General features: G+C 52.3%; 1 protein-coding gene across 11 annotated transcripts in view; it reads left to right on the top strand.

Annotated features, from left to right (window-relative positions):
* The window catches only part of XPO4 (exportin 4), a 105,008-nt gene that overhangs the window by 68,072 nt on the left and 20,234 nt on the right, over positions 1-16,702 (top strand). For all 11 annotated transcript variants that reach the window (XM_047756264.1, XM_047756261.1, XM_047756263.1 and 8 more), the window contains 6 exons: positions 117-274; positions 510-684; positions 13,554-13,730; positions 14,161-14,303; positions 15,060-15,205; positions 16,100-16,277. In XM_047756264.1, the coding sequence (XP_047612220.1) occupies positions 117-274; positions 510-684; positions 13,554-13,730; positions 14,161-14,303; positions 15,060-15,205; positions 16,100-16,277 (977 nt within the window). The remainder of the gene's footprint in view (positions 1-116; positions 275-509; positions 685-13,553; positions 13,731-14,160; positions 14,304-15,059; positions 15,206-16,099; positions 16,278-16,702) is intronic.

Here is a 16,702-nt window from a genome sequence, read left to right as displayed (position 1 = left end):
TTGGTTTAACTTGGAAATTCATTTTCTAGGAGTAATCAGCCACAGTGACTTCTGCTCCTCCCTCGTTTGGCACAGTAGGTGTGTGACCCTTACAGAAGAGTCATTCTTTCGAACAGGTACATCGGAAGATCAGAGAAGATTCTGACATGGCCCAGGACTCCCTGCAGTGCCTCGCCCAGCTGGCGTCTCTTCACGGGCCCATCTTCCCTGACGAAGGGTCCCAGGTTGACTACCTGGCACACTTCATCGAGGGGCTGCTGAACACCATCAACGGGTAGGTGTGCCGGCCTCGCCGCCGAGGGAGCCGCCCTTCTCCTGGGGGATCAACAGGGAGGAAGGAAGACACTGGGGACTCCCTGCTTTATCTCTTGAAGGGCCGCGAGGGCCGTGCGTGCTCTGTGCTGAGGGCACAGCCGCGCCCTTGGAAGTTGGGAGCGGGTGGCGCTGTTGGAGTGGTTGGAAACGGGGTGCTTCCGCTGCGCTAAACCTGCGCCTGGCCTGGCTTGCAGGATCGAGATAGAAGATTCGGAAGCCGTGGGGATCTCCAGCGTCATCAGCAACCTGGTAACCGTGTTCCCGCGCAGCGTTTTGACTGCCATTCCCAGTGAGCTGTTCTCGTCCTTTGTGAACTGCCTCACGCACCTCACCTGCTCCTTCGGGCGCAGCGCGGCGCTGGAGGAAGTGGTGAGTGGCCGCGCGCCTCGCGGGCTCGGGTCTGCCTCCGGAGCCTCTCGCAGTCCGTGTGCCAGTGGCACGGCATCTGTGCTTGGCCGTTGAACATCTGTGGATGACAGTCACTTGAGGAGACTAAATTGTGCTGGTCTCAGGGTTTTAAGCTGAGGTGGTTTAGGACCTGCGTGTAGGCAATGGAGTGTAGTCTTCATGTTAAACATGATGATGAAAGCTTGTTGAAGTTCAAGGGTTGGTATGCTGGTGATTACGTGTAATTTTTTGGAGCATTTGAAAATCTTGAGCTTACCTGGAACGTATATAGATATAATTTGGCTTCAACGATTCTAACTGCTTATTTTGATCAGACTGTGCTCTTCAACTTTTTGCCTGGTGCTGTGGTTTAATAATATGTCTGGACAAATTTTAATTTACATTAAGACCAGTTACAGTCAGTACTAAAGGCATTTTTTGGCACAGTTTTGTAAATGCTTACCTTCCAGGTTTTATATTTAATTTAGAAAACATGCACTAAACTCCTTGACAACACAGCTGTATTTGTAACAGTTGCTGTGAATAACTACATTAATTATGGGAAATAATTTTTTCCCTCAAAGTAGTTATTAAGTTGTTGAAACTCATTTTTCTTTTTCTTTTCTTTTTCTTTTGGTCTTTTTGCCATTTCTTGGGCCGCTCCCGCGGCATATGGAGGTTCCCAGGCTAGGGGTCCAATCAGAGCTGCAGCTGTTGGCCTACACCACAGCCACAGCAACGCAGGATCCGAGCCGCGTCTGCAGCCTACACCACAGCTCACGGCAACGCCGGATCGTTAACCCACTGAGCAAGGGCAGGGACCGAACCCGAAACCTCATGGTTCCTAGTAGGATTCGTTAACCACTGCTCCACGATGGGAACTCCTCATTTTTCTTTGTATGAACTGTCGATCTTTTTCAGAGATTGTAAGGGTGTAAAAGAAAGTTCGTAGACAGCCGATACCATTCCAAGGCACATCCTCAGTTGTTTTGTTGGGGGGGGGGGTTCTGGCGACATGGGTGGGAGGTTTGTATGTCCTTTCAGAGGTGCTAGAGGACTCAGCAGTGACCGTGTTTATGTCGTGGGCACCTCAGTGGTTTGATGAGGAAAGGAAGGTATTCGTGTGCTGGAAAAATGTAGGCAGCGGAGGAACAGGAGCTTAAGGAGAGAAAAATTGTGTAGTAAGCATGGAAATATAGGGAAATTTTAAATATTTAAGCTTTCCTCAAACCCTTTCAAATGATCACAAATTCTGAATCTCTCCGTTTATGCAGAACATGTGCCCGTGTGTCTCTGTGCCCATTTCCCGGCCCGCGCCCTCCCCCCCGCCCCCCCGTCGGTGTGTTTGCGCCTCTGAACCACGTGGGCTAAACAGCACTCTGATCACGTGTTTAGACACACCTTTTAGGTTCTGTTTGCGGGTTAAGAATGCGTCCCACTATTTTATAGAAGAATTGCTGGAGGACAGGGAACATTCTTGGTCTGCAGATCTGTGGTTGAGAATTTATGTATTTATTTTGCCCAAGAGACTTAGAGCTTTTGGACAACAATTCTTCTGCCAAGGTTTGGCGTAGAAATCGTGGCGCCCAGAAAGCCTGTGTACGCTGTGTGGCGCTTCCTTCACACAAAGGTGGGTTCTGGCTGCCCTGGGCCCAGTGGGCTTCGTTTAGGGAGAGGGTTGTTTGCTTCCCCTTTGTTTTAATTCATTGATTTCTTTTAATGGATCTATTTGTGACATTGGAACATAGTTTTGGAAAGAATCGGTTACCCACTGAAAATCAGGCAGAGGGAAAGGATTTGCCTAGCGCCTTGCGGTGCTCACCGCAGCCAGGTTGGCGAGGTTTGGTGAGTCGCCGGACGACTAGAGGAATCTGACTGCGTCTCAGCCACGTGGGCTCTCACTTTGTCCCGAGTGAGCCGGAGGCGGGCCCGGGGGTGGCAGCCAGCAGCGGGTACAGGGACAGTCTAGCCCGGCCCCCACGTGACTTCGGGGCCCAGGCCAGGGCACCTTGTGCAGGTCAGAGCTGTTGACCTGAGGTGGACAAACAGATAAAAAAACGAGCTTTTCCAGAAAAAGCGCGACGCCGAGGCGTATTTTTTAAAAAACTGCTTTGGAGAGTCATCGTGGTGCCGAAAGATGCTGAACTGTGGAAGGAGACCCTGCCTCGTGACCCAAAGTAATCCCGGCCTGGGGGCCCAGGCGGGACGCTTCGCCTCTCAGGAGCAGCTTCCCTTGTTGGGGTGCTCAGGATACTGGTGGCTGCCGATGCCCCACGGGGTGGGTGCAGGCCGGGAGAGCGCCTGAATGGGGGGCGCGGTGCAGTGGGGACGTCTCAGGATGATGTTATCGACAGTCTGTCAGGGGACCGTCGCTACGACCAGTTTTTGAGTTTCTTTCTTTCTTTTTTGCCTTTTCTAGGGCTGCTCCCATGGCATATGGAGGTTCCCAGGCTAGGAGTCGAATCGGAGCTGTAGCCACTGGCCTACGCCAGAGCCCCAGCAACTGGGGAACCAAGCCGAGTCTGCAACCTACACCACAGCTCACGGCAGCGCGCCGGATCGTTAACCCACTGAGCAAGGGCAGGGACCGAACCCGCAACCTCATGGTTCCTAGTCGGATTCGTTAACCACTGCGCCACGACGGGAACTCCTGTTTGTTTCTTTTTTTTGTCTTTTTAGGGCCGCACCTGCAGCATATGGAGGTTCCCAGGCTAGGGATCGAATCGGAGCTGTAGCCACCAGCCTACGCCACAGCTACAGCAACACCAGACCCAAACCACGTCTGCGACCTACACCACAGCTCATGGCAATGCCGGATCCTTAACCCACTGAGCAAGGCCAGGGATCGAACCTGCAACCTCATGGTTTGTAGTCAGATTCGTTTTCGCTGCACCATGATGGGAACTCCAAGGTTCTTTCTTCCTTTTGCGTATGGGGTTCCTGGGCCAGGCTTCAGATCTGAGCTGCAGTTGTGACCTGTGCTGCAGCTGCAGCATTGCTGGGTCCTTAACTCACTCTGCCGGGCCGGGAATGGAACCCGGCTCGAGGGACACTGCCGATCCCGTTGTGCCACTGTGGGAACTCTTGTTATTTTACATAAATCAATAATTTTCACCTTAGGTATTTAAAAATAATGTTAATCTTGTGAAATACTTTATTTTTCTTTAATATTGAAAGTTTCTTTTCCCATTAGGAAAGCAGATTTAGCACATAAACTTCGTATTTTATTGCAATGGTATTTTTTCAGAACCATGTTTATTTGGAAATACATGTAGCTTGTCTCTTTTTTTAGAAACTTTGTCTCTGATGTGATTACCTTGCTGTGGTAGGAGAAAAACAGCATTTTCACGGGAAAAATTCCTGATATGCATGTGTGTCCACGGAGCGTGTCCTTGTTTGGTGGCTGTCTTGTGTGAAGAGGCTGTGGTTTCTGCCATCACTTTGCACCGAACTGCAAGTCTCCGCTCAAAAGGAGCAGCTCCAGGCTACTTTGTTCTGTTGGCTGAGGGTTTCTTGGTGTTTCTTAAAGCTTCCTGAAGCTAAGAATTTTTCATTGCACCCCAGAAATCAAATCATTGTCTTTTGCTAGACTGAAGAGGTGAGAGTGATTCTAGGAGGAAACTTTGCCTTAAAGAGTGAAGTCCTTATAGTAAAAACAATGTTTGTATTATTGCTGTTTTATAAGATGTTCATAATGCTCGTACATGCATTTGAATCGACTTAGTGACAGTTGAAGGGAATATGGCTTGAACGCTGTCCTCTAGTTTATTTCTTGGTTTCTTTTGCTTTTCTTTCTTTCTTTTTTTTTTTTTTTGGCTTTTCTAGGGCCGCACCCATGGCATATAGAGGTTCCCAGGCTAGGGGTCTAATCGGAGCTTGGTTTCTTTTGTCAGTAGAAAAATTTTGAGTTTTTTTAACCTACCAGACCCCCGTAGGTTAATGAGCCGCAGCCGCATAACGTGTTACCTGAAGGGAGCAGCTGCCATGATCCTCACACATTGCCGTGAGGGTGGGGGTGTGTGCCAGGGCATGGGGTGGGGTGGGGTGTGGGGGCAGGAGATGCTGGTGACCTTTGTGAAGGGAGCCCGTCACGTGTAATTTTAGTATATTTGTCCCCCCAGCCTCAAGGCCAGAGGGTAGGTAGTAAAGAAAAAGGATGTTGATTAAGTTGTGACGTTCATTGTAGAATTAATTGTAGAATTAATTCTTGGTGCGTGAGTGCATTTAAAGCCCAGCATTCCTTTTTTTTTTTCTTTGTCCTTTTAGGGCCGCACCCATGGCATATGGAAGTTCCCAGGCTAGGAGTCTCATCGGAGCTGCAGCCGCCTGCCTCCACCACAGCCACAGCAACGCCGGATCCGAGCTGCACCTGTGCCCTACACCACAGCTCAGGGCAACAGTGGATCCTTCACCCACTGAGCGAGGCCAGGGATGGAACCCGTGTCCTCATGCTGGTCTGGTTCGTTTCAGCTGAGCCAGGGTGGGAACTCCTGAAGCTCAGCATTGTTACTTCAGAGTCTGCTCTCTCCAGCCCCGTGGTAGTTACTTTGTGGAGAGGAGATGCGGCGAGAAGGAGCACTTTGAAGCCACGTTGCAAATAGGACGCGACGAGCAGAAACGTGGGAGGATTTTGGTGCAAAGAGCGGGCAGCCTAACTGTGGAACCAGGCGTGGTCGGCCTGCAGCTCAGCGCCGGACGGGGTCGGGGCTTGAGAAGCCCCCCCCCCCCCCCCCCCGCATGCTCTGGAGGCCACGCAGCTGTCCAGCCGTGACGGTGCCTCCATTTCCTCTGCCTGCTGATCAAAGGAAAGAGCTGATTGAGATGCGCTGTGTCCCCCAACGTTGAAAGTAGGCTATTTTAGTACTGACAGCGGGCAGCTTTAGTTCTGCTTAGGATGTGTGGGAGAAAATTGGTTACTCTTACAACTTAAATATAGGTTCTCATTAAAAGAAGTTCTTTAAAAAATGTCGGTGTTTTCTTTAGATCTGCTTGGGTTGTAATTGTGCCGTGCAGTGTTGGCTGACTTGTCTCTGAGTTTTCGGTCTGCTGTCAGGCCCCGCACGGAGCCAGTGTTTGTTTTATAGGTGGCTTGCACTTGAGACAGCACACAGTGGATTTAGGTTACAGCTCGCTTCCTGTCAAGACTGTTGTCCCTTTTGTGTTGCTTACAGTCCTGGCATTAAAACGGAACCTGAGCCCCTGGGCCAGGGTTTCAGAAGTGAAACCTGGAGTGAGGAGGCAGAGGAGGTGGTCAGGGAAGCCAGCGATGCCAGCCGCTCCGGAAGGGGATGCCGCCTCCACTCCGCGCCGCAAATGCTGATGGGTCACGGCCGTGCGCCGGGTGCTGTGACCTTCCGGATCTTTAGCATTAAGAAGGTGGAAACCGTGTGTATGTTTCCGAAGGGAAGGCATCGTATCAGTCGAGGAGAGTCGCACGTACAAACTCTGAGAAGGACAAGTGGGGCGCTTGGAGTTTTTGTCGGGGTTGAGTTTTTAAGTGATCCAGCGAGGGCTCCTTCGAACAGCTGCACTGCCTGTGCCGTGTGTCAGTTTGTCTCGGAGGATTTCAGAAACCAGGGTGCTGTCAGCTGCGTAGATGCTCCGGAGCTAAATTAACTCTGTGCTGTGAGGGCTGGCCGGGGCAGCTCACGAGAGCGTGCATTTTTTTCCAGTTGACATGCGGAGACTTCTAAATGCTCCCTTTTTAAAATGGAGAGGTCGTGGCATTTCTCTGATGTTCTCCGTGTTGCCGTTTTTGCGTGTCCTGATGCCGCACCGGGAGGAGTGCTTTGAGCAGGCGTAAACCGCTGGACGGCTGTCTGTCCGTCTCTGATCTTTCTTATGTCCTTTCTGATTAATGTCTGACACTGCTCAGTTCTTTATCTGATCTGTCATTGGCCCTGAGGGTTGTGATAGTGCCTCTAAATATTGAACTTCTTGTGTAATACGTTGTTTGGATAAAGTAAAAGATTTGTATGTGTATAAACCCTGTAAAGAAGCATAAAACCAGCGGCTGTGCCAGCCGTCCATATAGAAACAGGATCTAGATGGAACCCTTCCCTGTATGTACCCGGGGCTTTTCTCCCTTCTGTTTTATAAGCACATTTTATGTTGCATAGGTTATTTCTGCCAAATGATTTTTTTTTATCATGTTTGCAAATGAACGTTGCTGGTGAGCCCCCTAGCCAGTGTTCTTGGCACTTTTCCCAGCCTCTGCAATCTCGGTTCAGTGTGTTTTTATTTCCAAGTCCTTGTAAGGGTAGTTGAGTAGCCACAGCTTCAGGCTGTAAATAGGAAACACGAAGTTAAACAGGGTTATCTCTTAGAAATAAAACCTTCTGGGGAGTTCCCATCATGGCGCAGTGGTTAATGAATCCGACTAGGAACCATGAGGTTGCGGGTTCTATCCCTGCCCTTGCTCAGCGGGTTAAGGATCCGGCCATGAGCTGTGGTGTAGGTTGCAGACGCAGCTCGGATCCTGCGTTGCTGTGGCTCTGGCGTAGGCCGGTGGCTACAGCTCTGATTGGACCCCTAGCCTGGGAACCTCCATATGCCGAGGGAGCGGCCCAAGAAATAGCAAAAAGACAAAATAAATAAATAAATAAATAAAACCTTCTGGAGTTCCCCTTGTGGTGCAGCGGAGGCAAATCCGACCAGGAACCGTGAGGTTGCGGGTTCCATCCCTGGCCTCGCTCAGTGGGTTGAGGATCTGGCATGCTGTGGCTGTGGCGTAGATCTCGCCACGGCTCCGATTTGATTCCTGGCCGGGAACCCCCATATGCTGTGGGCATGGCCGAAAAAGAAGAAAGTGAAAGAGGAAGAAAGCATTCCTTGGGAGCGTTCACTGCCCACACCCGTCTTACTGCTTTTTTACATCTCTGAATCGCACACCTTTTCCAGCGGAACCATGTGACTTACGTTTACATACAGAGAGGATATCAGTGGTCGGAGAAGGAGCTTTCCCGTTTTGTAGGCATGATTTCTAGTTGTCAGGTTGGTCACGTGCACTTTGTAGGAAAAAAGTCTGTTGTAGTGGAATGGGTCATATCTTCTAGTCACCACAGCGCTGTCATAGTTAGGAATAAATTTGGAGTTTTTGCGTCACCAGAGGCAGATGAGTAGAGCTCCTCCAGCAGGAGAGTTCCCTGGTGTGCTTCCTGGCTCAGTATTGGTGTTAGGAACATGCACGCATACTGGTTTTCTGCGGGCGGTTTTAGATTCATGGCAAAATCGAGTGAAAATATGGAGTTCCCATACCCCCACCCCTCCCCAGACCCACATGCCCCCCCACCCCACTCTGCGAGCCCCAACCGGAGGTCACATGTGTTCCTAGCGGTGAAACTACACAGACTCATGGTCACCACCCAGAGCCGTGGGTTGTGTCAGGATGCTGGGCGTCCTGTGGCTGTGAAGACGTAGCCACCGCTAGAGGCTCAGGCAGGAGTTTCTCTGCCCTCCAAATCCCCTGAGCTCTGCCCCTGTCTCTGTGGTTTGTCTTTTCCAGAATGTCATGAGGTTGGAATCATACAGGACTGCTAGATTTTAATCTGAAATTCAGTTCCCTGTTAGAAAGGGGGAGTGTTCCCAAGCTTCATTTGGCAGCATTTTCATAAATGGAATTAACCCCTGTTTTTATACCCAAATAGTTTCCAGACACAAAGGCAGGTTTTTTCCCCTGCGGCCGAGGAGCTGCAGGCTCGCCCCTCTGTACCCTGGCAGGTTCGTGGTGGGTGTTGACGTGCTTCCAACCCCTCTTCCCACAGGGAGTAATGTGAGGTCAAGTGGCCTCCTAAGCTCACTCCCCTCTCCAAAGCCCTCCTGGCAGCAGGCCTGACAGGCCCTGGGCATGAGCGGAGTGGCGGGCTCGGGCCGTCGTCCCCCTGGCACGTGCCCCGGCTTGGGGCTGGGCGTTGGCCAGTGTGGCCGTGGAGCAGGGCCAAGGTATCAGGCAGCGCGCTCAGCTGGGTTTCACGTCTCTGTGACAGCCTGCGAGATGTAGTTGCCAATTGTCGTCAGCCAGATTTCTCGCACTTCGCTTGATGCGTCGCTTGCGTTGGTTTCCAGGAGGAGCGGGAGGCTGTGTCCTCGGACTCGGTTCCCATCCTAAGTCCGCGTCCGGGGACCGGGGCTCCGACAGGCCGCCTGTGGTCGTGGGGTCTGGCGTCGGGGCTTGTGGGTGGAATGGCCAGAGGCGTGGACGGCTTTTCTGTTGTGTCTGTGCCTTTCTGTCTGGGAGGGAGGAAACCACGCCGAGCGGGCCGGCCCCAGGGCCCCGGGCAGCCGAGCTCCTAGAAGATGCCCTCTTCTTCCTTCCGAGCCCCTTCCAAGTGCCACCTAAGGTGCCTTACCAGTCTCTTGGGGCAGGACAGCCCGGTAAGACCTGGCGCGTGAGGCCTTGCGCGGAGTAGGGACGGGCCGCAGGTGTCCTCGGTCGGGGTCATCTCGTCACTCTCGGCGGTGGCGGCGGCTTCTGCTGAAGGCGTAAAGTCAGCCTCTCCTCCTGCTGCGCCCACAGCGAGCGTGGCTTGACCACTTCCCGTGTCCCTTCCTCGGTCCCCAGGGCCACCGCAGAGGACTCGACTGTGTCACACGTGATACCTACGGAAAGGAAACCACGCATCGCTCCGCGGCACCAGCAGATGCCTGTTCCCGGGGCCAGTGTGACTGGCGCACTGGTCCCCTCTGCCGCCTCACAGGAGAGGCGCCCGTGGCTCCGGGCCTCTGGCCCCTTGTGTGCGCAGGCCGGGCCGAGGGCGGGTGTTTGCCCCTTTGTGCACAAGTGCGGTGTTTCAGGAAGCCTCCTTGCCCGCGCCCCCGGCACACAGTTGTGCGCGTTTGCCCGGGGTCCAAGCCTCGGAGGCGCGGTGTTGGAGCGAAGGCGGCGCGCGTGTGGGCTCGGGCCACCCCTCGCCTGTGCGGGCGCGTTCCGTGCACCCGGACTGTCACATGTCACATCGCAGCGTCCGCCAGACCCCGAGCGTAGAACGCGGTCTGCGTTGCTGTCCCCAGTGCTCCTGAGCTGGAGCGTTGCGTCGGCCGTTAAACGCAGCCTCCCCGCGATTGCGCTTGGCAACTGCTGTTTAGTCCGTTGCCCGATTTCCTGCCGGGTGGTTTGACCTCTCCTCACCGGCTGTGGAGACTCTTCGCGGGGTTCGTGTGCTCCTTTCCTGCTCGTTGGTTTGTGTTGCTGACGCGTCTTCTCCTCGTTTTGTGGCTCCTCTTTTCGCTTTGTGGTATCTTTTTTTTTTTTTTTTTTAATTTGGAAGCATTTCAGATTTAAAGAAGAGTTGCAAAGCTAGTACAGGGTTCCCACAAACTGTATCCTCCTTCCCCAGGTGACCGTGTGGCAGAGCCACGGTGCACTTGCTGAGACTAAGAGATGACGGTTGGCGCAGTCTGGTCCCCTCATCTGTAGGCTGTGTTTGGAGCTCACCGTTTCTCTCTATTCCAGGGTCAGTCATGGATATTGTGCTGCATTTTGACTTGATGAACAGATACTCTTTAGTGTAGTGGAACTTACTGTCATTTCTTGTATAATTTGCTTTATTAGGCACCTGTTTCAGACACCTTCCCTTCCTGTGTTTTCTTCTAAATGCTTTAAAAGTTTGCCTTTTGGAGTTCCCTTCTTGGCTCAGCGGGTTAAGAATCTGACTAGTATCCATGAGGATGGGGTGGGGGGCGGGGGGCGGGGAGAGGTTCGATCCCTGGTGTCTCTCGTGGGTTAAGGATCCGGCGTTGCCATGAGCTGTTGTGTAGGTCACAGACATGGCTCCCGTCTGGCGTCGCTGGGGTGCAGGCTGGCAGCTGCAGCTCCGATGCGTGCGGGTGCGACCCTAAAAGAAAAAAAAAGGTGTGCATTCCATCTTAGAATTTAATTTTGAATATGGCATCAAGTAGGGATCCAGTTGCATTGTTTTTCCATAAGGATAACCGGTTTTTTTCAGCAACATACATACATTCATCTCTTCATTCATTTATATTTGTATTTCCTTTTCTCTCCCCCCCCACCCCCAATTTGACCGAGATACCACATATGCCAGAATATGAGTTGAAGGTACACGCTGTAATTTTGATTTACAGGTGTTGTGAGGTGACGATCACAGTAGGTTAACATCTGTCACCTCTCAGACACGGTAGGAAGAAAAGAAAAAGGCCTTCTCCTTTGGGTGAGAGCTCTTAGCATCTGTGGCCCAAGCACCGTGCAGCAGTCCTGGCCGTGGTCGCCTTGCTGTCCGCCACATCCCGACCTAGCTTCTTTCACACCTTCCTACAGTGTCCCTCCCCCATGTCCCAGCCCTGGTACCCCCAAACCTGACCTCTTAAGATTCCACATGTGAGGGAAAGTATATGGTATTTGGCTCTCGTTGACCACGTCATTTGGCATAAGGCCCTCGAGGTCCATTCATGTTGCCGCAAGTGGGCAGTTCCTCAGTTTTTATGGCTGAATAATATTCCATTATGTAAGTATACCACAGTTTCTTTGTTCATGCATCTTAAACACTTCGGTGCCTTCCCTGCCTTGGCTGTTGGAGATGAAGATGCTGTGAACACCGGGGTGCAGGTATCTTTAGAATTAGTGTCTTTGTCTCCTCTGGAAAATACCGAGAAATCAAATTGCTGGATCATATGGCAGATTTATTTATTTATTTATTTATTTATTTATAAACCTTTTTAGGGCCGCACCCTCGGCATATGGAGGTTCCCAGGCTTGGGGTCCAGTCGGAGCTGTAGCCGCCGGCCTACGCCAGAGACGTAGCAACACAGGATCCAAGCCACATCTGCGACCTACACCATAGCTCACGGTAACGCTGGATCCTTAACCTGCTGAGCGAGGCCAGGGGTTGAACTTGCAACCTCATGGTTCCCAGTCGGATTCGTTTCTGCTGTGCCACGACGGGAACTCCTTATTTTTAACTTTTTGAGGAACTTCGGTGTTTTTCCGACAGTACCTGAACCAGTTTCAGTCCCACCAGCAGTCACAAGTGTTCTTTTCTCCAGGTTTTCATCAGTACTTGTTGTCTCCTGTCCTTTTTTTTTTTTTTTTTTTTTTGGTCTTTTTGCCTTTTGAGGGCCGCTCCCGCGGCACATGGAGGTTCCCAGGCTAGGGGTCGAGTCGGAGCTGTAGCCACCGGCCTACGCCAGAGCCACAGCAACGCGGGATCCAAGGCACATCTGCGACCTACACCACAGCTCACGGCAACACCGGATCCTTAACCCACTGAGCAAGGCCAGGGATCGAACCCGCAACCTCATGGTTCCCAGTCGGATTAGTTTCTGCTGCGCCACAATGGGAACTCCTGCCCATTTTTTTTTTTTGATTGGGTTATTTTTGTTTTGAGTTGTATGAGCTGCTTGTATATTCTAGGGGTGAAGCCCTTGCTGGTCACACTGTTCGCAAGTATTTTCACCCAGGTTGCAGGTTATCCTTTTGTTTTGTTGATGGTTTCCTTTGCTGTGCAAAAGCTTAGACATTGGAATTGCTCATTTTGTTTTTATTTCTGTTGCCATGGGAACTGACCTAAGAAAACCTTGGTACCATTTATGTCAGAGAATATTTTGCCTATTTTTGGGAGTTTTAAGATGTTTTATATTTGGGTCTTGAAGCCATTTTGAGTTTATTTTTGGGCATGGTGTGAGGCCGTGTTTTAACATCATTGACTGACGTGCGCCTGTCCAGTTTTCCCAGCACCACTTGCTGAAGAGACTGTCTTTTCCCCATTGTATGTTCTTGCCTCCTTTGTCACAGACTGATTGATCATGGGGTGTGAGTTTATTTCTGGGGTCTCTCTTTGTGCCGTTGATCCATGTGTTTGTTTTTGTGCCAGCGAAACATTGTTTTGGTATCTGTGGCTTTGTGGTGTAGACTAAAACGTGGGTCAGTTGTGCCTCCAACTTTGTGCATTTTCCTGAGAAGTCCTTTGGTAGCTCTGATCTTTCGTAGTTGCCTGTAAATTTTTGGATGATTTGTTCTAGTTCTGTGAAGAGTGTCACATTAAATCTGTAGGTTGCTGCGGGTGGTGTGGCCGTTTCAGCTGCGTTCACTCTAACCCAGGAGCACGGGGTGCATTTACATGTGCGTTTCTTCGCCTCATCTTGTGTTTCTCCTACCAACGTTTTAGAGTTCTCAGCATGTCTTTCATCCCCTTGGTCAGGTTTATTGTTAAGTGTTTTATTTCTTTTTGTTGCGATCTTGAAAGGGTTTGTTTTCTTTCCCTTTCTGGTGGGTCACTCCAAGTATAAAGAAGTGCAGCCAGTTCCTGTAGGTAGTCTTGTATCTGTTAAAACGGGGCTCCGTCCTGCACACCCTCTGGTTGGGACCCGAACAGCAGCCTGCCCCTCGGCCAGCCGCTGCCCTCCCTGCGTCTGTCCTCTGAGACCCACGGGCACCCTGCTTGGGTCTCCCAGACTGTTCTTTCTGCCTCGGTGCCCTCCTCAGGCTTCCGGGAGGCCATGCCTTGCCTTTCTGGTTTTTTTATAAGCTGTTGAGCAGCGACTGTTTTCTAAAATCATTTACTCTCAGGGTAATCGCACTGTTCTCTTCTTGGCTATGGAGAAACGTTCGTATTAGATTTGTTTGAAAATACATTGGTCTGCAAAGCAGAGCAGCCAGTCTTGTACCAAAATAAACATCAGTTCTGGTTGCCTACGAATTTAGAAAGTTTGATGAGCAGCCTGCACGGCGGTCCTGCAGTGTCTGAGTCGATGGTTACTTGTCAGGCCAGCTCCGTCAGCCTGGTCCTCGAGTGGCCTTCGGGGTCCTCTGTTAACGGGAGAGCTGCCCGGCTCCCGTCCGTGGGGCTCTGGGCTCTTGCACTCTGGCCACTCGTTCCGTGGCTCTGCTCTTCCCTCAGCTGGATAAGGATGACATGGTTTACATGGAAGCCTATGACAGGCTGCTGGAGTCCTGGCTGACGCTGGTGCAAGACGACGAACACTTCCACAAGGGCTTCTTCACGCAGCACGCGGTTCAAGTTTTCAACTCCTATATCCAGTGCCACCTCGCCGCTCCAGACGGCACGCGGAATTTGGTGAGTCCCGCAGGCCTCAGTGCTCGCAGGCTCCGCGCCGGGGAGTGGCCCAGAGCCCCGAGCGCAGAGCAGAAGCCTCAGCAGGCCCGGTTCTAGGGGCTCGTGTTAACCTCCCGCCGCCGCTGCAGCTTCCGGCCCCCGCCGCGGCTGCCCGGTTGTCGGGTACTGTCCCGAGGAACCTGGATCTTCGGGTCCAGACGTTAGGTTCTCTGCTGGGGGAGGCGGGGTGCAGGCGTGTGCTTGGCTGTGCTTACCCGTGAGGGGCGAGTGGGGTGATGGCTCCGCCCTCTTTCTTTGCGGGTTGTCCTCCTTGGGTCGCTGCCTGGGCGTCGGCGTGGCTGGGTAGCCGTGCCCAGACAGCTGCGCTTGAAGGCTGGGCGGCGCCGAGGGTGGGAACTAGCTCAGCCTCTGCTCCTTGTGTCAATGACAGACCGCCAACGGCGTGGCCTCTCGCGAGGAAGAAGAGATCAGCGAGCTGCAAGAGGACGATCGCGACCAGTTCTCGGACCAGCTCGCCAGCGTGGGGATGCTCGGCCGGATCGCGGCAGAGCACTGCGTACCTCTGCTGACAAGGTACCTGCAGTCCGCAGCTGCCCCGCGGAGCAAGTCCCCTCTGGTCACAGCTCCCCGGAGAGCACCCCCAGCCGTGCCCAGCACATGGGGCAAGTGGGCAGGACCTCACGCTGGTCGCCCTCCTCGGCTCGTACATTGGGAGCCCAGGCACCACAGCATAGACGGCAGAGATGATGGAAACGGGGGGTGAGAAACCACTCGACCCCTGTCAGTAAAAACGCGGAGCGACCACTTTTCCAGCGCCTGTTGGAAACCTGACTGTCTGCAAAGCAGTGTTTCAGTTCTGTGCCATCAGCAATAAGTCGCACTTCCTTTTTTTTTTTTTTTTTTTTTGTCTTTTCGCCATTTCTTTGGGCCGCTCCCGCGGCATACGGAGGTTCCCAGGCTAGGGGTCAGATCGGAGCTGTAGCCTCTGGCCTACGCCAGAGCCACAGCAACGCGGGGTCTGAGCCGCGCCTGCAACCTACACCACAGCTCGCGGCAACGCCGGATCGTTAACCCACTGAGCAAGGGCAGGGATCGAACCCGAAACCTCATGGTTCCTAGTCGGATTCCTTAACCACTGCGCCACAACGGGAACTCCAATAAGTCGCACTTCTTATAGTGCTGCGAGAACGTTGCGCATATAATAAATACTCTTGTACATGTGTCCTGGGCTAACCCCTTAATTTACCGTGTGTCAAAGTGGGAGCTGTAAGTTGTTCTAGGGCTTTGCGGACTGAGCGTCGTGAAGCCGCTGACCTCTCCCTCTTGCAGTTTGTTAGAGGAAAGAGTAACGAGGCTGCACGGGCAGTTGCAGCGGCAGCAGCAGCAGCTCCTGGCCGCCCCCGCTTCGCGCTCCGTCGACAGCAAGACGCTGGATGATCTGTATGAAGATATCCACTGGCTGATTTTAGTTACAGGTGGGTCGGCTCTTTCTTTCTAACGGCATTGCCAGCCAGGCAGCCTGAGCCTTAAGACACGCTGCGTGTGTTAAGGTGGCAGCTCATCAGTGGTCTTGGGTGAAGTTTGGGTGTGACCACCGGAGGTCACGGAGCTGTGGCTGCATTTCTTTGACATGCTGGCCAGCAGGCGTCCGGAGCCTGTTCCACTGGAGTCACGGTCGCCCCTGAACGTGAAGCATTAGCGGGTTACTGTTACTCTTGCTCATGCTGTCCTCCGCCGCCACGAGGAAGCTGAGACGTAGGGACCAGTGAGGTTTGGAGCTGAGGGTAGTCTGGGCAGTCTGGGCAGTCGTGCGTTTAGTTAGGGGCTTCCTCAAGAATCATATTGTCAGGGTTTCTGCATTTTTTTTTTTTTTTGTCTTTTTGCCATTTCTTTGGGCCGCTCCCGCGGCTTATGGAGGTTCCTAAGCTAGGGGTCCAATCGGAGCTGTAGCCGCCGGCCTACGCCAGAGCCACAGCAACGCGGGATCCGAGCCACGTCTGCAACCTACACCACAGCTCACGGCAACGCCGGATCGTTAACTCACTGAGCAAGGCCAGGGATTGAACCCGCAACCTCATGGTTCCTAGTCGGATTCGTTAACCACTGCGCCACAACGGGAACTTCCCTTTTCTGTATTTTTGAGGGTTAATTATCTTAGAATATTTCTTCTCAAAAAATCTTGAAATTACTATATTAACATTTATCCTTTACTTTTACCTCAGTTTATATGGGGGGGGGGTGTGCGTGCGCGCGCGCGAGCGCATGTGCGCACGCGTGTGTATCAGATAAAACTGAAAACATTTGTAGTGCAATTTGGTAAATGAAGGCTGTTAATTGTTTGTTTTTAATTTTTTTTTTTTAATCCGAAGGCTACCTCTTAGCTGATGATACTCAGGGAGAGACTCCGCTAATACCTCCAGAAATAATGGAATATTCCATTAAGCATTCATCTGAAGTTGACATTAATACAACCCTTCAAATTTTGGGATCTCCGGGAGAAAAGGCTTCTTCCATCCCAGGGTACAACAGGACAGATTCTGTGATTAGGTAATGTGACCTTCATAGTTGTGCTTCTGTGATTTCTTCTGTTTTATAAGTTCCGGGTGGGTGGGGAGATGGCTGCACTGGCAGCGAGAGGGAAGCCGGGCAGAGCCTGGACGCAAACAAGGCCCCGTGCGCTCAGCATATGTAAGTAAGCAGGGCCGCTCCCGGGAGCCCTGACGGCTGTGTCCAGGACCGATAGAAACCAGCGTAGAGTTACTGTCAGTGCGGTCAGGCTTGGAAGGGACGTTCCGTCTGATCCCTACAAGGTCATCCCTTGACCTTCAGAAAGCAGTGCTCATGCAGGTCCGGCCCCAAGCCCAGGTGAACGTTAACACGTGTTTATTGTCCCTGAAGCGGAAGCGACTTTCCAGTGGCTCCCTCGTCTCCCAGGGAGCAGAGGTATCTGTCCTGAGAGTGTGAACCTTTAG

This window comes from Phacochoerus africanus, chromosome 13 (assembly GCF_016906955.1).
Source record: "Phacochoerus africanus isolate WHEZ1 chromosome 13, ROS_Pafr_v1, whole genome shotgun sequence".
Lineage (NCBI taxonomy): Eukaryota > Metazoa > Chordata > Mammalia > Artiodactyla > Suidae > Phacochoerus > Phacochoerus africanus.
The sequence above is the reverse complement of the archived record's forward strand: the minus strand, read 5'-3'. Positions and strand labels throughout refer to the sequence as shown.